The 25,318-nt window shown below is 42.1% G+C and overlaps 1 protein-coding gene across 14 annotated transcripts in view; it reads right to left on the bottom strand.

The window, feature by feature from the left end:
- TNRC6C (trinucleotide repeat containing adaptor 6C) overlaps nt 1-22,944 on the bottom strand; it is a 150,011-nt gene extending 127,067 nt beyond the window's left edge. For 5 of the 14 annotated variants that reach the window (XM_063599435.1, XM_034942982.4, XM_008971549.6 and 2 more), the window contains exon 1: nt 21,333-21,976. Coding sequence is in view for 6 of the 14 variants with exons in the window: in XM_063599436.1 (XP_063455506.1) it covers nt 22,742-22,809 (68 nt within the window). In the remaining 8 variants the exon portion in view is untranslated. Of the gene's footprint in view, nt 1-5; nt 19,609-21,332; nt 21,977-22,741 lie in introns of those variants that run through there. The other 9 variants (XM_034942980.4, XM_055101585.3, XM_055101580.3 and 6 more) reach the window with 5 other exon arrangements.
- Between the last annotated feature and the right edge of the window lie 2,374 nt (nt 22,945-25,318).

Genomic DNA, 25,318 nt, shown 5'->3' with positions numbered 1-25,318 from the left:
CCCACCTGATATCCACAGCAGAACTCCTTGCTTGTTTGATGTGTGAGAAGAAACCCTCACACATTTGCTCACAGAAGTCTTCTGTGTTGAGAGAGACCCAGCTTGTGTCCACTGCAGAACTGACTGCTTGCTTGGCACATGGGGAGAAATCCACACATTTGGTCAAAGAAGTCCTCTGTGATGATCACTGTTGTAGAGTGAGAGCCGAGGAAAAATAACCTGTGTTTTTCCCCCATCAGAACTCTCTTCCAGCTTTCTGTGTTGCTGTTGCCATTTATTATTTTTACTTTAAAAATTTTTAAGTTCCAGGTACATGTGCAAGATGTGCAGGTTTGTTACACAGGTAAACGTGTGCCATGGTGGTTTGCTGCACCTATCAATATTTTTACTGTTTTACACAGTTCACATTACTTTAGATGTATTCGTCTATCTATCCTTTCCAGTGCTCTTTACTCCTTCCTGCATCTCCATGCTTCCAGCTGGGATAATTTTCCTTTTACCTGAAGAACTTTCTTTATAGTACCTCTAGTGTAGATCTGCTGGTGATGAATTCTAATTTTTGTCTGTCTGAAGATGTCTATATTCTCACTTCATTTTTGAAAGATATTTTTGCTTCATACAGATTTCTAGGTTGGCAGTTATTTTCTTACAACACTTTGAAGATATCGTTCCACTGTATTTTGATTTCCATTTCTTTGCAAAGTAGACTGTCAGTCTTTACTGCCGCTCCTTTGAAGGTAATGTATCTTTTTCCTCCTTTGGCTGATTTTAAGATTTTCTTTGTTTTGACAATTTTTCCTCTCTTTTCCCTTTATTTTTGTTTTTTGGTATTGATTCTGCTTAGAGCTACAGTGATCCTCAAATATGCAAGTCTGTATTAGTTTTGGAAGATTCTCAAGTCATTATGTCTTTTACTATTGCTTCTGACCTATTCTTTCTCCTCTCCTTCTGAGATTCCAGTTATAAGTATTTTAGACTTTTAACAGTGTCCCATTTGTCTCTTACATATTTTTCTTTTTCTTTTCATTTTCTATCCTTTTGTCTCTCTGTGCTTTGGTATGGATATTGTCTTCTGATCTATCTTCTAGTTTACTAATTTTTTCTTCAGCTAAGAATACTATTAAACCCTCCTGTTTAATTCCTAATTTGAGTTACTGTACTTTTAAAAGTTCTTTTTAATTTTTAATTGATGCATAACAGATACACATACTTTCAGGATTCATGTGATAATTTAGTACATTCATATGATTTGTAAGGATCAAATCAGTGTAATTGGGATATCCATCACCTTAAATGTCTTTATGTTAAAAAATTCAAATTCTTCTCTTCTAGCTATTTTAAAATATACAAAAGATTATTGTAAACTATTGTCACCCTATATTGCACTTTTCAATTCCAGAATTTCCATTTAACTTTTTTAGTAGTGTCCAGTTCTTTCTGAAATCCTCCATTTGTCACTTAATTTACTAAACATATTTATCAACATTACCTTAAGGTCCATGTCTGATAACCCTAATATCTAGATCTCCTGTGGGTAACCTTATCGCCTGTCTCTTTTTATATGCTTAGTTTTTGACTGAATGTTAATCTTGCATGCACAAAACTGTGGAGATAAGCTGAGGCTGTGAATGTTACCTTCCTCTAGAGAGGATTTAGTTTTGCTTCTGACAAGCATTTAAGAGCAAGGGTGAATCACTTTAATCTATTTCAGCCAATTCAAAACTAAGTTTTTGTGTTTTGTGAGGGCTGGATTTCAGGAAAATTTTTAGGTTCACCATACACCTAGGGTAAAAAGTTGGGGTTTTTAGGGGGTAAGAGGGGTGGTTCCAACCAAAAGCCTGGGATGTTTACCAGGGTTTGTCATCCCTGAACTCCCGTTTTTGTGACCCCAGCCTCTGACATCTATTGAAAACTCTGCTTAGCTGCTAAACCTCAGCTTTTTGTTCAGGTTTTCAGTCCTAGCACTGAAGCTGTCAAATGCTTCTGAGGGGTCATGCGGCACCAAATGTTTATTCTGCCTCTTTAGACCTCCCTTCTCTCTGGGATCTTGGCCTCAAAGTCTTCAGTGTCCTAGTAGCTTCTAATACCTTCAAACAGTTGCTTTTTATTATTTACCTAAGCATTTTAGTTCCCGGCGGCAGGGTTGGTCTGACACTGGCTAGTCTGTCTTAGCCAGAAGCAGACACCCAAAATAATACTGAGTTTTACTATATGACCTTACAGGTAGCAAGTGAGATAATCTTATGAATTTACTTCCTTGATCTACCAATGTGGAGGAATATTAGTAGAGTTCTTTGCATTCTAAAGATAAGCCTTACTTCTACTATTCTATTGTTTTAATATGCTGTTGCATTTGTCTCAAATTCTCTTTAGAAAGAGGTTTTAGGCCGGGCGCGGTGGCTCACGCCTGTAATCTCAGCACTTTGGGAGGCTGAGGCGGGTGGATCACAAGGTCAGGAGATCGAGACCATCCTGGCTAAGATGGTGAAACCCCGTGCCTACTAAAAATACAAAAAAAATTAGCTGGGCGTGGTGGCGGGCGCCTGTAGTCCCAGCTACCCAGGAGGCTGAGGCAGAAGAATGGTATGAACCTGGGAGGCAGAGCTTGCAGTGAGCCAAGATTGCGCCACTGCACTCCAGCCTGCGAGACTCTGCCTCAAAAAAAAAAAAAAAAAAAAAAAGGTTTTAAAGAAAAAATACTGATATTGATGAATTACACTTTCTGGTAAATTATTTTAAGAGTCTCACATACACTTATGTGACAAAAATCTAAAGTTAGATATTTGCCTATCATTTTTTGTGTCTTTGGTATGTTAGCTTCATAAAATAAACTGGAAAGCTGTCCCTGTTTTTTAAGTTCTTAGGCAATTTACATAGTAAATATTAAAAGCATGAAAGGTTGAAAAGGAGAAACTTTTTGGAGATAATTCTTTTATAATTAAAATTTTTCTTGTTTTATTTAGGTTTTCTGAATTCTCAAAGGGATCTGAGACTACTTAAAAGATCCTATCCTAGCACATAGCTAGGGCTTAATAAATGCTGGTTCCCTTCTGAACTAAAAAGTTGTCTTTTTGTTTTGCAACATATCATAAAAAATATCTACCACTTCGGAGACAAGGAGTTCCTTTTCATAACCCAAAGCTTTAAAACTACTGGAGATTAGGGGTCTAGCAAAGATACTAGTGGAAATGAAAATGATACATTAATGCTCTTCATATTTTCCCCATCACTCCTATCTCATCAAACTTTGTAGAGAAAATTTATACCAGCAGAAGTCAATACAGAAATCTACTACATATGAAGATTTATTCAATTAATCAAGCTATATTTACTAAATACATATGTATAAATCAATATACATAGCTAAGTTTTATGAAAAGATAAACTAAACATGAATCCTGCCTTCAAGGAGTTTATAATCTAGTAGGAGAAAGAAAACGTATATATAGTAATCATTATAAAGGTTAGAAAGTCTAAGTACCATAAAATAGATACCATCTGGAAACATTTATCATATAATGATTAATACAATTTGTACACAAGTAGCAACATGTTAAGCATTCTATTTTTTTCCTCTTTAACATACCTGTAAAATGAAGGGGAAACCAAGTTTTTTTTTTTTGTTTTTTTTTTTTTTCTGAGATGGAGTCTTGCTCTTGTCGCCTGAGCTGGAGTGCAATGGTGCAATCTTGGCTCACTGCAACCTCCACCACCTGGATTCAAGCAATTCTCCTGCCTCAGCCTCCCCAATAGCTGGGATTATAAGCACCTGCCACCACGCCCAGATAATTTTTGTATTTTTTGTAGAGATGGGGTTTCACCATATTGGTTAGGCTGATCTCTAACTTCTGACCTCAGGTGATCCACCTGCCTTGGCGTCCCAAAGTGCTGGGATTACAGGCATGAGCCACCGTATCCGGCCCCAAGTTTTATATATGAAGTGACTTAGTGACTATATATTGCTTAGGTATCTGATCTTACCAAATAAAGTTTTACCTGAATAGCTGACTTCAGCGATGAAGAATCCAACATCACATTAAGATAATACCACAGGAGACAAATTTATAAGCATTTCTGGAACCCTAACTGGGCCTACTGTGTGTGAAATACAGTAAACTGAACTGACAATCTGATCATCACAAGAACAAATCCTAATAGTCTTTACAAAGAATATGAATTCAATCTCTATCCCACATCTTTTGCTCAATTTTATATGCTAGCATTTGTAGATGTTTTCAGGGCAAAACAACCTCCCTCACCCACCTTATAAAACATACCAAAATGATTACTATAGTCATGTCTATGATGGGTTAAATTTGACTCACTTCTTTGAAATTACAGAAACGTATACACAAATATGTAATTACAGAGCAAATGTGTGATAGTGAGAAACAGACTACGCAGGGCTGAATATAAGGAAGATAACATGAGCCTACAATGTGAGAAACTTACATACTATCTCATTTAATTCTTACAATAATCCTGTAATAGTATATATTATTATTCATTTCTTCTAGCTGAGCAAACAAAGGCTCAGAGAAAGTAAAAATTAAACCCAAAGTCACCTAGCTAATAAGTGGCATTCCTAGAAATCTAGCCCAGAGTTGATAACTCACTCTTAAGACCATGATCAGTTGAGAAAGTTTTATAACACCATGGAATGAGAAAAATAAAGACGACCTACATTTTTCATAAAGATGCATTTATTCAATTTATAGGATTCTCCTATAAGATGGTATCCTTTCCACTTCTTTGCATGAGAAAGTCCTTTACTTTATAAAGTAATGATAAAAGTATATCATGGTACTTTTTATTCAAGTCTTATGTGGCAAGAGTAAAAGATGGCAACTGTAAATTAGTTTCCACTTTTGTTGTTGAACCTTTACTCTTACATGATGTCCCAAAGTCTCATAATCACAATGCTATTTCATATTTTCAAAAGACCAGATTTTACCCAAAAAAGAAAAATGTTTGATTAAATAATATTTAAGAAATGATTACCTTCCTACATGAATGACAAATATTTTTAAAACTGCTATGTGTAGCTGCCTTTATAGGCAAAATTATAAGGGAGGTCTCCCCATTCCCTCCACCACCATCTTTCCACCAGTTGCCCAGTTTTAACAATTTGGCTTCTTTCTCCCTCCAGCACACTGCATCTGCCCTCCCACCAGCACATTTCAACATTCAACCTCAGTGGATATGCTCATTATCTTGACTGTGGCTGTAGTTTCACAGATATATATGTATATCAACATTTATTGAATGTTATGCTTTAAATATGTGCAGTTTAATGTATATCAGAAAAAAACCTTAATACAGATGCTAAAAAAATAACCTCCCAAGGTAATAACGTATTTGATTCTTTTGATGTACATTATTATTTTCACCACCTGAAGGTATTTACACCTGTTTCCATGGCCACCGGCAAAAGATGCATGGAAGAATTTTTTTCCCCCCATACATGAGACTTAAAGAAATTTCTTTTCTCATCCTCCTCAGTATCATATTTAAGTTTTCTCAACTGAATGTTTCTTTTTTAATCTGGCTTATTTAATTTCTTTCTTTGATTACTAGAAAGATACATTTTAAAGATGTTTGTTTACAAATTTGTTTTGCAAATTGTTTTTTCCCTTGCTCATTTACCTATGGCAAAAGGCATGGAATTAGTTTTCTGCAAAACCTGGGTTTGAACCGAGGACTACCTGATCTTGGGCAAGTCACACTGCCTCTTTAGGTCTCTGTTTTCTCCTCGGTAAACTCTACAGAACTGTGAATTTTGAACAGACTCAATGAGTTAAGATCTGTTCTTGGAAACAGAGCAGAGAAACAAGACATAATACCTGTTAATAGCACTGTTGTTGCTAATCTATTATCACCCTGACTACACATAACATTGAATAACAATGGTAATATAAACCCAAAACGAAATGAACCAAAAACATACACAAGCAGGGTGCAGTGGCACGTGCCTGCAGACCCAGCTACTCTTGAGGTTAAGGTGGGAGGATCTCTCAAGCCCAGGAGTTCAAGGGCAGCCTGGGCAACACAGCAAGACTCCATCTCTCCCTCTTACTTTTTTTTGGGGGTGGGGGGGGGCGGTAATGAAAGAGGGGACATGACTGCTGATTTTACAGGAATTGAGGTAGGTACAATAAACAACTTTATGCCAACAAAAGATGATTTAGATGAAAGTACAAATTCCTAGGAACAGACAAATTAACAAAATCAATGCAGGAAAAATGGAAAATTTGAATGGACACATAGCAAGAAATCTCATGTGTTTATCAGCTATTTGTATATCTTTTTTGGTGACATGTGTATTGAAATCCTTCGCCCATTTTAAAATTGGGTACTTTGTCTTATTATTAAGTTATGAGAGCTCTTTATATATTCTGAATACAAGTCCCTTACTAGCTTTATGATTTGCAAATATTTTCCTTCAGCCTGTTTTATCTCTTCATGTTCTGTTTTACCTCCATTCTTTTTCTTTCTTTCTTTCTCTCTCTCTCCCCCTTCCCCCTCCCTCCCTCCCTCTCTCCAGGTCTTTTTGCATTTCTGCATAAATTTTAGAATTGGCCTGTCAATTTACAAACAACAACAACAACAACAAAAAAGCCTTCTGGGATTTTGATAGAGATGCATCAAATCTACAGATCAATCTAGGTAGAGTGCCAGATTAACAATATTGTGTTTTCCCATCCATCAACACAGAATGTCTCTCCAATTATTTGGATCCTCTTTAATTTCTCTCAGCAATGTTTTTGCAGTTTCGGTGTAAACATCTTCACTTCTTTTGTAAATTTATTCCCCAGGATTTAGTTGCTTTTGATGTTATAGTGAATGAGTTTTCTTAATTTCATTTTCAAATTGTTTACTGCTAGCATCAAGAAACACAAATGATTTTCAAACACTGGTCTTGTAAGCTGTGACCTTACTAAACTTATTTACTAGTTCAAGTAACCTTTCTTGTGGATTCCTAAGGATTGTCTATACACAGGGTTATGTCATCTGTGGATAAGGACGGTTTCACTGCTTCCTTTCTAATCCAGGTGCCTTTTATTACTTTCCCTTACCTGACTACATAGGCTAGAAGCTCTAGATCAGTGCTGAATAGAATTGAACTGATACTCTTTTTTTCCCAGTTTTGGAGAGAAAGCATTCCGTCATTCACTCTTCCGTATAATATTACTGTGTTTTGTATGGTTTTTCATATACGTGCTTTTTATCAAGTTGAAGCAGCTCTCTTTTATACCTAATTTGCTGAAAGTTTTTCTCATGAAAGAATGTTAGATTTTGTCAAATGCTTTTTCTGCATTTATTGAGATGATCATGTGGTTTTGTTCTTCATCTATTAATATGGTGTATTGCCCAGGCGTAGTGGCTCACGCCTGTAATCCCAGCACTTTAGGAGTCAAGACGGGCGGATCACCTGAAGTCAGGAGTTCAAAACCAGCCTGGCCAACATAGTGAAACCCCGTCTTTACTAAAAATACAAAAATTTAGCTGGGTGTGACGGCAGGCGCCTGTAATCCCAGCTACGCGGGAGGCTGAGGCAGGAGAGTAGCTTGAACCTGGGAGGCGGAGGTTGTGGTGAGCCGAGATCGTGCCATTGCACTCCAGCCTGAGAGAGAGTGCGAGACTCTGTCTCAAAAAATAAATAAATAATTTATGATATTATTATTTATGATGTTATTGGCTCTGGCATCGTGGTAACATTGCCCTCACTGGATCAGCTGGTAAATGTACCTTCCTCTTTTAATTTCTGGAAATGTTTGTGAAGGCTTGGTATTAGTTCTATGTTTGACAGAATTCACCAGTGAAGACAAAATAACCTGGATTTTCTTTGTGAGAAGATTTTAAATTACTAATCCAATTTCTTGCTATATGTCCATTCAAATTTTCCATTTTTCCTGCATCAATTTTTGTTAATTTGTCTATTCCTAGGAATTTGTACTTTCATCTAAATCATCTTTTGTTGGTATAAAGTTGTTTATGGTACCTACCTCAATCGCTATAAAATCAGCAGTCATGTCCCCTCTTTCATTCTTTTTTTTTTTTTTTTTTTTTTTTAAGACAGAGTCTTGCTCTGTCTTCCAGGCTGGAGTGCAGTGGCGCCATCTGGGCTCACTGCAACCTCCGCCTCCCAAGTTCAAGTGATTCTCCTGCCTCAGCCTCCAGAGTAGCTGGGATTACAGGTACCTGCCATCATGCCCAGCTAATTTTTGTATTTTTGTAGAGATGGGGTTTCACCATGTTGGCCAGGCTGGTCTTGAACTCCTGACTTCAGGTGATCCTCCCACCTCGGCCTTCCAAAGTGATGGGATTTCAGGAGTGTGCCACCGCGCCTGGCCCTCTCTTTCATTCTTGATTTTAGTAACTTGTGTCTCCTCTAGTTTTCTCTTGGTCAGTCTAGCTATGGGTTTGTCAATTTTGTTGATCTTTGCAATTATCCAGCTTCTGATTTTACTGATCTTCTCTATTGTTTTTATGTTTCTATTTCTTTGGTTTCCACTCCAATCTCTACTTTTTTTTTGTTTGTTTGCCATCGGTTTAGTTTGTTCTCTCTAGATTCAGAAGGTAGAAGCTTAAGTGACTGATCTGTGATCTTTCTCCTTTTCTAATACATATTTAATACATTTAAAGCTATACATTTATCTCCTAGTACAGTTTAGTTGCATCATGTCAATTTTGACATGCTCTTTTTTTTTTTAACTCACTTAAAAATATCTTCTAATTTTCCCTTGTGAGCTCTTCTTTAACCTATGGGTTATTCAGAAATCTCTTACTTAATTTCTGATGGACATACATGGAGTGAAAGAGAGAAGTCAATGGGGACTCCAAAGTTTTTGAGTGGAGCAACTGGAAGGATGGCAGTGCTTTTCAGTGAGTGGGAAGGAATGCAAGCAGAGCAGATTTTAATCTCTGGAAATGTTTGTGAAGGCTCGATATTTGTTCTATGTTTGACAGAATTCATCAGTGAAGACAAAATAACCTCCTGAGGTTATTTTGGGGCAAGAACAGGGGTACAGCTCTGGATCTGTTCAGTGGAAATGCCCATTAAAAAGCCATCGAGATGTGGAACAGGCAACTGGATATGCAAATATTGAGTCTGGGGAGCAGTCTAGGTTGGTGTCTTCAGTGTATATGTGGTATGTAATGTCACAGGACTGAATGAGATGACCAAAGGAGTGAATAGAGAAGAGAAAGTTTATCATGAGAGAAGTCAGAGAAGGGTTCCATAAAGGAGACTGGTTTGATGTTAGCTATTTTAGGAAATTTAGAATTTGATCTGGCAAAGACAGAAACCAATTCAAGCACTTTATCACCCAAGGTGTGAAATAAATGTTATTACAAGACACCTGTAACTAATGCATGTGTTAATGATACCACTAATAGATTAATTTAGATAACAAATTCCAGAGACTTGGGTCTCAGATAGACATTTTACAATATGGATATGTGAGGCTTATTTCATATATCTTTACTAAAATTATAACATCTTTAAATTGCCCGTGTTACTAAAACAAGAATTTTATACCCCCCACTTACTTTTTTCTTTTCTTTTTTTTTTTTTGAGACAAGGTCTATCACCCATGCCAAAGTGTAGTGGCAGGATCGTAGCTCACTGTAACCTTGAACTCCACAGCTCAAGTGATCCTCCCACCTCAGCCTCCTGAGTAGCTAGGACTACAGGTATGTGCCACCATGCTCAGCTAATTTTTTCATGTTTTAAAAGACAAGGGTCTTGCTGTGTCGCCCAGGCTAGGCCAATTACCTGCTTTTATCTACACCAGGGGTGTCCAATCTTTTGACTTCCCTGGGCCACATTGGAAGAAGAAGAATTGTCTTGGGCCACATATAAAATACACTAACATTAATAACTGATGAGCTTAAACACACACATACACACACACACACACACACAAATCTCATAGTATTTTAAGAAAGTTTATTAATTTGTTTTGGGCCGCATTCAAAGCTATCCCGGGCTGCAGGTTGGGCAAGCTTGGTCTATACCCATATGACTCTATACCAGTCTCAGTCATTTAACATATATCTCTCCTGAAAATTGTGATATCAAAGTAAAGCAGCAGCCAGGTGAGGTCGCTCACACTTGCAATCCCAGCAACATAGGAAGACCCTGTCTTTACAAAAACAATTTTAAAAATTAGCCAGGCATGATAGTGCATGCCTGTGGTCCCAGCTACTTTGGAAGCTGAAGTGGGAGGACTGCTTGAGCCTGAGAGGCTGAGGCTGCGATGAGCTGTGACTGTACCACTGCACTCCAGCCTGGGCAACACAGCGAGAACCTGTCTCAAAAAGAACCAAGAAACAAAACAAAATGTAAAGAAGTAAAACTGTTATCCTTCCAACTGGAAAGCCAAATAATGAAATACGCTTATCCCAAACCAGGTGTCTGAATCTGCTTATAAGTCTTTAAGGGTTTACAACACTCCATTCCTTCAAACTTTTTGTGTTGAAGAACCAGAAGAAAGATATAATGCAGAAGAAAAATGGGTCAAGTGAGGGAAATTGCTTTCCAACTGAGATGTGAGATTGAATAGGAAGTAGCTGAATTAAATGGAAGAAAGACAGTTATCATCCATTCATATGCTGCTCTTACATGAGTTATCAAAGGCAGCTTACTTCTAGCTTACCCCATTAACTAAAGCATTCTAGTTTCAAGGTGACACATTTTTTTCAGAACTGTCTTCTCACCTTTTATAATTTAGATAAAAACTAGAGTCCCTTTAAGTGGGCTTAATTTTTTCAGTAATGTTAATTTTCAAATAGTGCTCTAAGGAAAATTTGCTGCTATGGCAGGAAAAATAAAGGAATCCGTGAGATCTCTGCTTGTCTCCCAGGCACACTCCTGCCTACACTGCATTCTAGATGCCAGAGTTAGAAATCAGAGAGAAAAGAACATCAGGCTTTTCAAGTATAAATAACGATTCTTATAAACACATAAACGTTAGTTTTCTCTTAATAGGTCAGATGCCACAGATCAAATTTGAGGTCCCAAAGATCTCTCAGATTTTTAAAGATAATGGAAATTGCCGGGCGTGGTGACTCACGCCTGTAATCCCAGCACTTTGGGAGGCTGAGGCAGGTGGATCACCTGAGATCAGGAATTCGAGACCACCCTGGCCAACATGGTGAAACCCCGTCTCTACTAAAAATACAAAAATTAGCTGGGCATGGTGGCGGGCACCTGTAATCCCAGATACTTGGGAGGCTGAGGCAGGAGAATCGCTTGAACCCAGGTTGCAGAGGTTGCAGTGAGCCGAGATTGCGCCACTGCACTCCAGCCTGGTGACAGTGAGACTCCGCCTCAAAAAAAAAAATTTATTAAAGATAATGGAAATTATACTACTTCAGTCAGTCTGAATGAGGTAGTGCAATAGAGCGGTGAGGAGCACAGCCAATGGAATTAGGTGACCTGGCTTCTTCAGAGTGCCTCAGTGTTCTCCTCTTATTAAGGAGAATAAATGAAATAACATATTAAGTGCTCTGTACTTGGCACATGGTAGGCACTCAATAAACTGCCAGTATGAAGTCTGGAATCCTTTCACCAGCTGTGGGCTGGTATCTCAACACTAACAGGCTTAGCGTCACAACAGTACACAGAATGAAAGAACGCTGTGTTCACCCTGTTGCCTCAAACCAGGTCTCTCTCTGCTCCCAACTCTGAAGTGCAGTTTCAGGAGGGCAAGTGGAAAAACAGGGGGGAAAGGTTGTAAGACAAATAAAAAGTAAGAGAAACTAATGAGAACTTTTGTGAGTGTTCCTAAAGGCTGAATTTTTAAACTCACGTTCACTAATTTAAGATTTAGTTGGAAAATCACAAGTTAAAGAGAATAAACCATTTTCTGAAGACTTAAGATCTACCTAATCAAAATTCTGCCATCCAAGGCTAAATAGGCATGTGCATAAGCTATTTAAATAACTACATCTCGGGCCGGGCACGGTGGCTCACGCCTGTAATCCCAGCACTTTGGGAGGCCGAGGTGGGCGGATCACCTGAGGTCAGGAGATAAGAGACCATCCTGGCCAACATGGTGAAACCCTGTCTCTACTAAAAATACAAAAATTAGCTGGGTGTGGTGGCGGGCGCCTGTAGTCCCAGTTACTTGGGAGGCTGAGGCAGAAGAGTCGCTTGAACCCGGGAGGCGGAGGTTGCAGTGAGCTGAGATCACGCTACCGCACTCTAGTCTGGGCGACAGAACAAGACTACGTCTCAAACAACAACAACAACAACCCACTACATCTCAGCCAGGCGCGGTGGCTGACGCCTGTAATCCCAGTGCTTTGGGAGGCCGAGGTGGGCGAATCACGAGGTCAGGAGTTTGAGACCAGCCTGGCCAACATGGTGAAACCCCATCTCTGCTAAAAATACAAAAAATTAGCTGGGCGTGGTGGCAGGCACCTGTAATCCCGGCTACTCAGGAGGCTGAGGGAGGAGAATCGCTTGAACCTGGGAGGCAGAGGTTGCAGTAGCTGAGACCGTGCCACAGCACTCCAGCCTGGGCAACAGAGCAAGGCTCTGTCTCAAAATAAGAATAAGAATAATAAGAATAATAACTACATCTCAAATTTTTATAAAGTAACCTTTAAAGGAGTACTGAAATTATGAGTAAACATAAATTGATTTCAAGAAAAAGAATACTGACAATCTCTTTTTAAAAATCCTCTTATTTCCAGAGAGTTTTCCCTAAAGGAGGGCGGGATATAAGTCTATCCAGAATAATGCTAACCAGACATTCTGGCTTGGCCAGAATAATCTCATTAGTCATAACACTCATTTTTCCAATGGGCTAGTATCTAAAGACCATCATCAAATCTGTGAAAGACAAGCCAGGAATTACCTTGTAATTGATCTATCATACCTACAATTTTGTTGTGCATGAGGAGCGTCACACATTGTTTTTTCATGATTGGGTCAGTGGCACTTATTGGCAGTGCCCAGAGGCCTCAGGAAAAGCAACTGGCCACTCCTTCAGGTACCCTACAGAAAACAGTAGTGCAGGGAGCCCCTATGATGACTGTTCCTCACCTGTCAGCTTCCCAATTCCCCTCAAATCTGCAGATACAGCCCCACGTACCAGGCTTACTAGTTGAAAACACAGTTGATCGTTATTCTAAAAGATTAAAAACCGAAGAAACATGTTCAATTATCAATCTTCTCTCTCCCCCGCATGACTTGTGGAAGCAGTATCTCTGAAGAAACGATGATTGTTATCTAAATATCTTCAAAATACTATAGACGATGTAGGGATTACAAAGATGAACATGTTATTATCCCTGCTAATAAGTAACTCAAATCTTAAGAAATTATCATGATAATGAAGTTTTTTTTGCAAAGCATTAATCTGCAAGGAAATGTGCTGAAATTTAAAGTCTAAAGTTGATAGAAAAGAATAAATAACAATGCTCAATTAAATGCAACGCTACATATACACAAAAGTCCAACAGTGGCTAAGATCCTCATTCATCACCTGACTGGTAAAATAAAAAATATTTTTATCTGTTTTAAAGTTTCCCCACTCTACAGGAGTAAAAAAGAATCTATTATTCCTTAAGTTTAAGGAATCTCTTAAGTTTACCTAAAATTTAAAAATTCTAGTAACTTCAACACAATTACTAATGCTGCTATTCTATTTATGTAATAATTTGATCTTATGTTTCCTTGAAACATTAAAGATTTTTGTTTTCTCTTCTTTCCTGTCAACAGTCCATATGCAAAAAATTTACTATATACCTGGGACTGTTATATAAGATCTAGGTCAAGAATTTTTTTATGGGTATGGCACTAAGAAAATCTGATTTCATTGAGAGTATCCACCATAATTAACAGCAGACCCCTATTATTACATGGCTCATTACATACTTGGATTTATGCTGTGAGTCAAATCTCTACTGCAGAACACAACCTCATACAATAAACTCGCCTAAAACTACTATCTTGTGTGTCATCTTTCCCCATCAGCATCTAAAAAGAATGTACTATGTGTATTTAACCAAATATCTTAATATTAGCTTCATTAATTTAAAGCCTCTGTGGCAGATTCTAGGAAGAGCAGTAAGTACCCTATGCCTCTTAGAACTCATTCTTTCCAACAACCCACGTCAATCATTTTGTATTATTTTATCCTGCTGATTCTTTGTAACACCTTTTCAGTTTGACCCTACCAGTATGTAGGCATCACCTTGCACAGACAGCTACAACAGCCAGTTTTAACACCATACCTCTGCTCAAGGAAGATTCTAATCCAACACCTGATTCATGTCACGCCCACCAACAGCCACCAACGGTTCCTAAGGAGCCAACAACTAGAGGTTCCACCTGATAGAGCCCCTTCTAAACCTTATTGCCAACACAGAACCTCCATTTACAGCTAGGCCTCTGCACTCATCTAGTCAATAACTATATCCCGTCCCTACTATGTCTCAGCCATTATGTTACGCGCTTTACAAAATATTCCCAAACATGGCTTGCCCGTTCGTCTCCTTGTAGAATATCCCTTTCATCCAACCAAGCTTTGCCAGCCTTTCAGAACTCATTTCAAGTGAAGTCTTGCCTAACCACTCCAGCCCACAGGCCCTCTCTGGGGATGACCAGGCACTCTTCCTTTCTGAATTTGTTAAAGTCAGTCCCACTGAACTAAAAAGTGGTATGAAGGGAAAACAATGTTCAATGGCCACATAAGTTTGGGAAATACTGGGCCAATAAAGGTAAACATATTTCTTTCACTGCTGGAGTTCTCAGAGCATCCAAAATTTTGACATGCGTCCTTAAGAGAGGAGATACAGTATACGGCTATATAATGATCTATTACCTTAGGTTTTTGTCAACTTTTTAATATGTGTATGTGGCGTTCTTCACATGTATTGCTTTCTCTCTTTTTTTTAACAACTTGTTTGGTGCCCATTTCTCTCACTATACTAGTAAGACAGCTCCAGGAGGGCAGGAAGAAGTTGATGTCCTTCCCCTGTGGCCACTGCACAGGGAAGACATAAAGGTTTTGTGGAAGGAATGATGTAATCAGGCTCAGGCTTCAGAAGGCAACACAGCGGAATGATAAAGAGCTCAAGCTCTGGCTTCCAAGGACCTAGACACATTTATTAAGGCTCTGATTTGGGGCAAATTATTCAACTTCCATCAGCTTCAGCTTCCATGTATAAAGTGAATATAATCACAGCTCCTAACTTATAAGCTGCTGAGGAGAAATGAATGAGATCATACACACAAAGTGCTCAGAAGGCAGTCAGTTAATATTGGCAGCTGGATAGCAGGACACAGAACAGAGGAAGAGACTAATTAAGAAGCTATTAAAATAATCCAAGCTTTTTCCATATGTGAGGGCTTTGAAGTGTACTGAGTTTAAATTCTGGCTTCATCTCCTATAAGCTATAGGATCTTGTGGAAATTACTCCCTTTGCTCATCTGTAAAATGGGAATGTTAAAAGCAACCACTTCACAGGAGTGTTGTGAGGATTAAATAAGATAAACTCATGTCCTTGGCACATAATCACATCGTAAATGCTCAGATTAGTTTTAAATGGAGATCTGGTTACCTAAGGATGCTTTCTAACCTCGTCCACTCCCACTTCACAATTCCCAATTGTCCTCAGTGACTCAAATGTACTTGTTCCCACAAATCCATCACCTTCTTCCCTTACTGTGCCTCCCTACCAAAAAAGACCTTGTTTAAGACATCAGCCATAGCCCCCTGAAGAACAAAGCCTGTTAAATTCCCTCCCTACACTCTGGGCCCCTCACTCTGCACTTCATATTTCATATGGAGTATGAGAAAAAATACTTGTGCATCTCCCTCCTCCCCACTGTAATTTCTGAATAACCGTTGTCCACATCATCTCAACAACAGTTGGAAAGGTGACACCTGTGCCTGCATTGCCATTTCCCAGTTTCAGATCTTAGTTTAATTCCCAGTTGCTTTTTTCACTGAGACTTACCCTGCTTCCTAAAAGAGTAATTAAAAAGAAATGATCTTTGGGAATAAAAAAGTAAACAATATCTTTGCCAGGCTCAAACCAAGCACTTGATTTTAGCTGTGAGAGATCTTATTCTTAATAAGCTAGAAGGCACACATAAAATGAATCAAACAAAGCACATATTCCCAATAACCACCTGGGCACCAACTTGCATCTGGTATTAGCCACGTCAAAAGACAGTCTGCACATTAGTAAAGGACTCAACCACAGACAAGACTTATCCAACTGCTGAGAATAATTCGACTTGACACTGTGATACTATAGGTTTGTAGTTCAATCCTTCAGAGAAGGAAGTTATAAAGATACAATAGAGTATTAATTTCTAAAATGGTCTGAAGAAGAAAAACAGAGAGGGTCTTCAGAGTAAACCATTTGGATTTATACAAATAGATGCCAGTCACACTCTTCTTCATTTTTGTGCAAAAAAATTAAAAATTTGTTATGCCAAAAAGGTTCATGAGAAAGTGGAAACTGGGCCAAATCAGACCAATCCATCCCACAAAATATCTGGAAGATTCCAGATGACTCTTTGGGCCATGTGCACTGTGTGTGGCCCAGTGATCATATGGGTCTTAGGGCAGTGGTTCTCCAACAGAAAAGAAGTATTGCAACAAAGAGGCAAATAAAGAGGAAGATGGTGGGACAGACAACTCTTATTTCCTAGACACCCCTTATTTCCTAGAGCAAACATTTAAATCCACTGGCTTACAAGAGGCATATACTTAAGAAGCTATATTATTGCTCATCCTTAATCACTACTATATTTTAGAAAACCAAAGTTCCAATGCATAGCTGGAACTCAGAGAGCCACAGAGAATATTAAGAGTTCAAAATAACAGTGAGCGTTGCTTTCCCAAGACCATTCCTTCTGTTGTGGTTTGCAGCCACAGAGGGCTCAGGAGAGTGCGAACAACTATCTGTGCTACAGCAGTGATGTTTTATGGCTGGATGCCCAGATTGTCTAGCTCTGCACACAGCTCTATAGTCTTTTGAGGGCTACAGAGGAGGAATGCATTCTTAACAAACAGCTCTCCATTCCTGCAATAGCTTCTTCATTCTCTGAAAACATCTAAAGCTAAGAAAAGAATTCATTTTTAGTAAAACTCCAAAAATGGAACAAACGATATGGATTTTCAGCATGTTTTAAACATGTAAAACCTTGTTATATATATCCCAGGTGGAGATTTTTTTTAATTACATAATTTACTTTTCATTAAATAAATTAACATTTCAAATGCACGATCTGTACAATAGGAAACTGTACCATTATTTTAATCGGGTTATTCAAACAAGTTCACTGGCTAAGATTATACATTTCTCAGTTTCAATTTCAGATATACGCTTTCTGCACAAGGTTATATAGTTATTTCTGACAAGTAACCTTTACATTTTAAAGTAATTATATTCCTAAAAAGTTATGTATAAGCTGAAAATTTATAAATGGACTCCACTGCATTAAAGTCTATTTAAAGAAAGCTTATTGTATATCATTTTATAAAGAATGCTCTCCTCGTGACCACACAATTATTTAAAAACTCATTTGTATAAATTTGGATAGCCGTAGACTGAGTAAAAGCAAGAAAACCTGTACAATCTACCCCCCACAAAATAGGAGCCACTTCTCACCTGACATTTTGCTGTCCCTACTCAAATCTATGACATCTTCAAACAAAATATTAAGATGTTAACTATCTAAAGTAACTAAAATCCAGTCACCTTCACTGTGACCAGTTGTCATGCAAGAGAGACCAAAGACTGTGTCACCAACACTTCTAAATATTTCCTTACTTCTCACCTAAAATATTTGAAGACCCTCTGAGATAGAGCTGGAGAAAAGGTAAAAACCCATGTCTTAAAATTATGAGAAAGAAGCCAAAACAAGTTCAACGAAAGATAACAAAAACAAAACAAACATAAAGTTACCTGGTTCTTCCCAGCTTATATAGACCCTTTCACGCTCAGTCTGTTCAGGACTCCGCCTCCTGCTCCCTCAACCTATCCTTCTGCCAGCTCCAAGGACGTCTATAAATCTGTTCCTGTCTCCTCCTCTCCATTTCTTGTGCCTTCTCCACTAGCTTCAGTTGCTCTTGGTAATCTTTGCTTGCTCTATCCCCAAATCTTAATTGTCCCATGTGTTTTACTTTGGTATACGGGACAGCCTAGAGTTCACAGCCAAACGATTTTCTTTCTTATAAAATCTTAAGTATCACCTTTGCACAATAAACCCTGACTGAAAGATAAACAGTCATCCAAAGCATAAGCATGCAATCGAATGCTCCAATTCCTACTGGGGAAGGCCAAAAAGACCCCCAAATAGTCTTTTAAATGGTTTTTCAATCTTAAAAGGTTGTTGTTGAACTTCTACGATGCCAAAGATATTCTATATACTCAAATCAAACAATTAACTTTCATCAGTAGTCTTTTTAAAAACATGTCAAGTTAGCATCATTTTCCTGGGCCAAGCAAGACTAAGTTACAATCAAGACCTCATCCCCTTCAATTGGGGTTGGAGAGTTAATGTAAATACCTCCTTCCCAGCCAGCACTGCAGGAACTGTGTCTTCCATTTCTTTCCAAACTGGAAACTCCCTTCATTAAGGAGAAAGGTTGTCCTACTCCAGCCCTGACCCTCCTCTGGCTTGGTTTTGGAAGTAAGCCAGATGACAGCATTTGGAAAAGCACAAATGTATCTCAGGAAAGCCAGCTGTTTAACAAAAAGGTGGCGGTAGCGGTGATGAAAAATACTGTATTTACTTTCATATATCCTCTGTATGACTTAGTTATCTTTTAATCACTGAATGTCAAACGAAACAGTTCATTCCACTCTACCTTCACAATCAGCATTCTAAAGGCAACTATTTACTCCAAAGTTCCTAAGCCAACTAAATATAAATGTAAACCTGTTACGAAATAATATGTTAGTGTTAAGACATATGCTACTCGAAACCCACCCTCGCCCCCTGCAATAAACACGAAGGACGAAAATCTAAAATCAACACTTACATATACTCCAGGTTACTACCAGAATATTTAAATGGCAGAATCCGAAATGAAATTGTTAAGATTAAACCTTATGACAGTCTCAGTATCAACCGTATTTAATTTCATACCTTAAAAGTAAAACCGGCCGAGCGTGGTGGCTCAAGCCTGTAATCTCCGCACTTTGGGAGGCCGAGACAGGCGGATCACCTGAGGTCAGGAGTTCGAGACCAGCCTGGCCAACATGGCAAAACCCCGTCTCTACTAAAAATACAAAAATTAGCCGGGCGTGGCGGCGGGCGCCTGTAATCCCTGCTACTCGGGAGGGTGAGGCAAGAGAATCGCTTGAACCCGGGAGGCGGAGGTTGCAGTGAGCCGAGATCGTGCCATTGCACTCCAGCCTGGGCAACAAGAACGAAACTGTCTCAAAAAAAAAAAAAAAAAAGTAAAACCGAGGTAAGGTCTGCAAGGTCTTTGTTTTGGACAAGAAGCACAGAAGAGTTACAAACGAGCTTTTAAAATCAGATCCTTATAATAAAAACGAGTGTGTGTGTGTGTTTACTATTACCATTTTCTGAGCTATCAATTTCTCACGGCCTGACTATGCCTATGGTCAGGTCATGAGAAATCTGTATGAAAAACAGCTTCCAAGAATGTCTATTCTTATGAAAATAAATATTAAAAACTTTCTGTAGGAAAAAAACTTTCAGTATAGGTAAATAAAGTTACAACTGTTCGCATCATTACTTTGTTCTATTAATACACACAAAATTAATTCCGACAACTGAACTAGTCATTTTAAAAACCCTGTTTTGCATTATTTTCCCCAACAAAGCATCCTAGGGGTGCTACAGTGAAACATGTTCAAAGACCATTGCCACCTCTGTGGTTCTGGAACAATGTAAATTTCTTCAAGGTGCCCTCTACTAACCAAGTTCATCTGGCCTGGGGCTAAGTTGTATCATTTATTCTTTCACACAGTACTGAAGGATCTGGAATCTATGAATATCATTGCCAACACCCCCTACACATTTCAAACCAGCTACCACTGTCCTCTGAAATCACTCAAACCAGGTTTCCAGGGTCTCAACTCATTCGCATAGTTATTCAATTCCAACTGCAGGAAATCACTTGCATAAAGTAAGCCTTATGCAGGCTCAAATTACATTCAGGGACGTACGAGGCTCTCACAGCGATCACCATAAATTGGCTACCTTGTACTGGCCGAAGTACGTCAACGTGAACACCAGACACTCGAGAAAAACCGAACCTCGGCTACACAATGGATTAACCCAGTCAGAAGGCTCCAACTTGCAACTCCTTAAAGACGCTGAAGTTGGACATCTACAGAGCACCATTTTGAGTTTAGAATCCGCAGTTCACGCCTAGAAATAACCGAGCGGACCACTCAAATGGAGGTTTCATTTGGCGGAGGCAAAGGTTTGAAGACAACTCCACTAATTACGTGCAGAATCACCAATACCGTCAAATGCCTTCGAATGCAATAGGTGCAGCCACGATCTAGCGGCTCCTCCTCCCCTACCTCCCGGCACAACATCCAAGCAGCAAGCCTTCATTTTTGCTAAGATCCCCAAAGCTCCGTGTAACATGCATGCCAGTTATTTCTTCCCCAGGTTAACAAGCAGGGAACCCCCACATCCACATCTGCACATTTTCATAGCTACGAATCAATTAATTAAATCTCGTCCTCAAGGTAAAGGTGCAAAGGAGGCACCGCTTAAAGCAGAGGTGGCAACCAGGCGCTCGGGTTACGTTATCTGATAACAGGACAGATGTTGTACGGCTCGTTTTCCTCATACGCATTACTCCGCAGTCCGCGGCACCGTTAGAAAATCCACCTGATTTCAGAGCCGCAGAGCGCCCAGGGGTCCATCTCCGCCCACCCGCAGCACGCCCCGGGTTTTTCTCTTCCCCCAAACAACGGCACCGGGCTCCTGCACCAAAACACGGCGGGTTCGCGCCTGCCATCACCAATGCAAAATCTGCGGGGGGCTGCCCGGAGAGAACCGAATTTCACCGCTGCATGAGTTTTAAAAGGGAGGGGGCACATCCATCTTCAGCCCTCCATTCCACTCCCGTTTGATTGTGATGCACACCGGGCGTCTGCACAGCCCTGTCTCACACTAGCACACACGCGCCCCGGCCCCGGCCGCTTCCCGCCGCTCCCCTCAAACCCGGCCGGCCCGGGGCCCGGCGCCGCACGCGGGTCGCTAGGGGCCAGCGCCCGCCCCGGCTCGGCTCGGCCGAACAAAGGGCCCGCGAACCTCCCGGCAAAGTTGCGGCTGCGGCGAGGAGCGGGCGGACGGCCGCGCTCACCTGGGCTCCGTCCCCGGCGGCGGCGGCGGCTCCGCGGGGCTCCGGTGGCGCGGGCCTGGCGGCGGCGGCGACACCAACAACCGCCCAAGGGCCTCGGGAGTGCGCGGGCGGCGGGGGCCCGCTCAGCGCCGGCGCCACGGACTCAGGTCCCGGCGCGGGCGGCGGCGGCGGCTGCGGCGGCGGCGCGGGCGGGTGGGCGGCGGCGCGTCCCGGCAGGTCCAGGTCCGGCCCCGGCAACGCCGCGACGCGTCGTCCTCCTCACGCCCGGCGGGATGCGGCTCCGGCGCGGCCCGGGTCCTAGGAGGCGGCGGCGGCGGCGGCGGCAGTGGCAGCTGCGGACGGCTGGGCGCGGGGCCGCTCCGCTCCCTCTGCCTCCGGCTCGGGCGGGCCCGCGGCGACTGCGACGGTGACGGCGGCGGGAGCGCGGCGGGCGCTGGGACTGCCCTGTCAGGGGGCGGCCCGGGCGGCGCTCAAGACTGCGCGGCGGCGGGGCCGGCGGCGGCGGCTGCGGCTCCCGGGGCCGTCGCGCTGAGGTGCGGAGCTGCCACCGCGGCCATCTTGTTGCTCTAACTGACAAGAACCCCCCTCCCCCCGCTTCAGCCAGACGGGGCGCTCGCGCCCCCTTCCCCGCCCCGCGCTGGCCTCCAACAGGAAGTCGTCCCGGCCCCTGGCACGTGACTCCCACCGCATCTGCATACCGAAGGGCGAACTGGCCAATCGGCACTCTGCACCTGAGCTCCTCCCCCGCGCGCCCCTCCCAGGCCCATTGGCTCCTCGGCCAGGCCACGCCTCCTCCTTTCCCCTTAATACCCGCCCGCGCTGTGGTTCCCTGCACCGCGCGGGGAGCGCGCCGGGGTGCGAGCGGTGCGCGCTCCGAGTGGCCGGGACGCGCGCCAGTCCTGGGAGCTGGAGCTCCTCGGGGGGGGTTACGTGGAGACTTGCGTGGTGTCCTTTACCGCCGCCGCCTGCCCTCCGGTCCCTGGGCGCTGTGGCTCCGCGTTAGGGTGCTGGCGGGAGGGGTGCCGACCCGGTTCTGCGCGTCCGATGGGTTCTCCGGGCCAGCGCCCCGCGGCGCCCGGGCTTTATGCTGTAATTGCGCCCGGCGGCGCCCGGCGCCCGCACCGGCGCGCGTCCTGCCCGTGCCGTGCACACGCCCTGCACCGCCCCACTTTGCACACGCACACGCACACGAGTCCTTGGGGCCCTGGAGCATCGTGCTCGCCTCGCGCCTCCCGGCCCGCCCTTGCGCTCAGTCGCTCCCCAGGGAGCGCCCAGCTGCGAGCAAAACAAGCCTCGCTGCGAAACAGTCCCCCCGGGGAGACAGCCCTTTCCCCGGAGCACAGACACCACACCTTCACCGCGCAAGCCTTCGGTCCGGGCCGAACCCGGGCGCTCCGGCGCCTACGCACCCCACGATTCCTCCCCGGTGCTCCGTACGCCGCCGTGATCCTCCATTCCACGGCTCCTCGATATCCATTATTCATTAGTGGTAGGTAAGGTCAGGCGCAATGTGCAATTCGAAAAGTCCCTTTTTAACTTTCGGTTCAAGCCAGGAGAAGATTTTGAAACCAAGAATTTTCTCCATTTTCATGCAAGGTCGCAGAAGCAGGCTAGCTTTTCCCCCATCGTTCAGTGGAGGATCAGCAGTGCTACTTGGAAGTTGGTATTGGAAGAGGCCATTCCCTGTCTACGTGTCCCTGTCTTGAAGAGGAGATAATAACACACTAGTACTTTCGCAATGCAATTTTGTTACCGCAAGTGTCATGCTTTGAAACGACTGTGGATGAAAGAGACAAATTCCCCGCTCTCGTTTCCTTTCAGGGTCCCGTGAGCTCCTTTCTTCTTACTGCCATATTTTAAGCCCTCCGGTAGTCAGATTCACAACCACCCTCTAAAGGGTCGTCAAATGTCTGTTGTATCGTGTTGTGTATTTCCCCTCCCGAGAACCCACATCCCTTAGAAGGATCTGAAGGCAGAGGGAGCTGACATGGAGGCTTCTGCCTTGTCTATTCATTTTATTTACGTTCATTTAATTCTCGACTGCAGGGAACCTACATCTTTTGTATTTCTCAAAGGTAGAGGTATTATCACATGCTCCAGAAGGGAGTGCAAAATAACATCTTCAAAATAGGCAGCGCCCACGAAGTAGACTGCTGCTACATAAATGAGGAATCCAGGTATCTGGGTGGACCAGAGTGGACCAATCATTGTGATAAGCAGAGCTTCACTTTTTGGAAAATTGAACCAAAATACATTATTTAGCATTGTCTTTGGTTCCCTTTCTTATCCCCCTCCCTCAGTTTAATCAGGCAAAAACCGTCCTCTTCTCCAATGATGTTAGACTCTGAGCACCGAGAAAAGGCAGAACTATAGAGACTATATATTCTGAACCCCAAACTGGACTCATAGTTTGGCATGTGGACCTGTGACAGTAGAGATAATGTTTGAAACTAAAGTTGACCCAGAAACATTGAGGCATATGGTGGCCATGAATGTTAAGACTGCAGAGCAGTGTCACTTATTAGTGGTTGTTTGAACTGATAAAGTATGAGTAGGAACCCCAGGCACAACTGTAAAAATGGGTACGTTCATGTTTCGGGTTGGTCATCCTGTTATCAGCCCTGCCACCACCACCTTATAACTAAGGTATAAGTTGATCATCTATAGGGCTGGGCATGGTGGCTCACGCCTGTAATCCCAGCACTTTGGGAGGCCAAGGCAGACGGATCAGGAGGTCAGGAGATGGAGACCATGCTGGCTAACATGGTGACATCTCTACTAAAAATACAAAAAATTAGCCAGGCATGGTGGCGGGCGCCTGTATTCTCAGCTACCTGGGAGGCTGAGGCAGGAGAATCCCTTGAACCTGGGAGGCAGAGGTTGCAGTGAGCAGAGAAGGCACCAATGCACTCCAGTCTGGATGACAGAGCTAGATTCTGTCTCAAAAAAAAAAAAAAAAAAAAATAGAAAAGGGTAAAACCCACAAAATTACGTTTAAGAGGACTAAATGTTAAATGTGTGTCTTAAATTAAAATGTCAACTAGTTGAGGACAAATGAAGAAGGCTTAGCTGGATACAAGGTAATGTAAAAAATTCTAGTTATAGATGACCACACGCTCAACAAGGCTAAATGTGTGAACTGCTTGAAGACGACAACAACGCCACGTTAAAATAGTGTCCAGTTTAAGAGATTGCACTCTGAGCTGGTCAGATCCCAAATGGAGTGTTTTGGCCAGTTCTGAGCACTAGGGTGCAAGAAAGAAATCGACAAAGTTAGAGACTGACTCAGAATACAGCCAGTTGTTGATGGAAATCCTCCAGTCTGACCAACAGCTGAAGAAGCAGAAGAGATTGGTGCAGGGAAGAAGAGACAAGCAGGCCAGGATGGCTCTCTTCAGATATTTTTGAAACTCCTGTATGCAAATAGGTACAGATATATTCTTTGAGATCCTGAGAGGCCAACCTGAGATCAGCGGGTGGTAGATATTAGGCAAATTAGTTCAAATATACACTGCACCCTACAAAATGGAGTTTCTATCAAATGGAGTTATTAATAGAAACTCCATTTCGTAGGGTGCAGTATATACTGCTCAGGTGATGTGTGCACCAAAATCTCACAAATCACCACTAAAGAACTTACTCATGTAACCAAATACCACCTGTACTCCAGCAAGCTATGGGAAGAAAAAGAAACTCCATTTAGAAAGGTAGCAAGATCCACATCTGTGCAGGGGTTTAAGTGGAAAGACAGGATGATCACATCCCTATCTCCATGGCTATTGCAAAACAGATGACTGTGTTGACTAGCTCAGGGTTTCCCAAAGTATGTTCCCCCAGACCCAGCGGCATTGGCTTTACCTAGGAGCTTGTTAGAAGGGCAACTTCTCAGACCCCATTGCCAGACCCAGTGAATCGAAACCTCTGGGGATGGGGCCCAGGTATCTCCATCTTAGCCAGCCCTCCAGGTGATTCTGAGGCGATGAAAA

The sequence above is a fragment of the Pan paniscus genome, chromosome 19 (genome assembly GCF_029289425.2).
Source record: "Pan paniscus chromosome 19, NHGRI_mPanPan1-v2.0_pri, whole genome shotgun sequence".
NCBI classification, from domain to species: domain Eukaryota; kingdom Metazoa; phylum Chordata; class Mammalia; order Primates; family Hominidae; genus Pan; species Pan paniscus.
The sequence above is the reverse complement of the archived record's forward strand: the minus strand, read 5'-3'. Positions and strand labels throughout refer to the sequence as shown.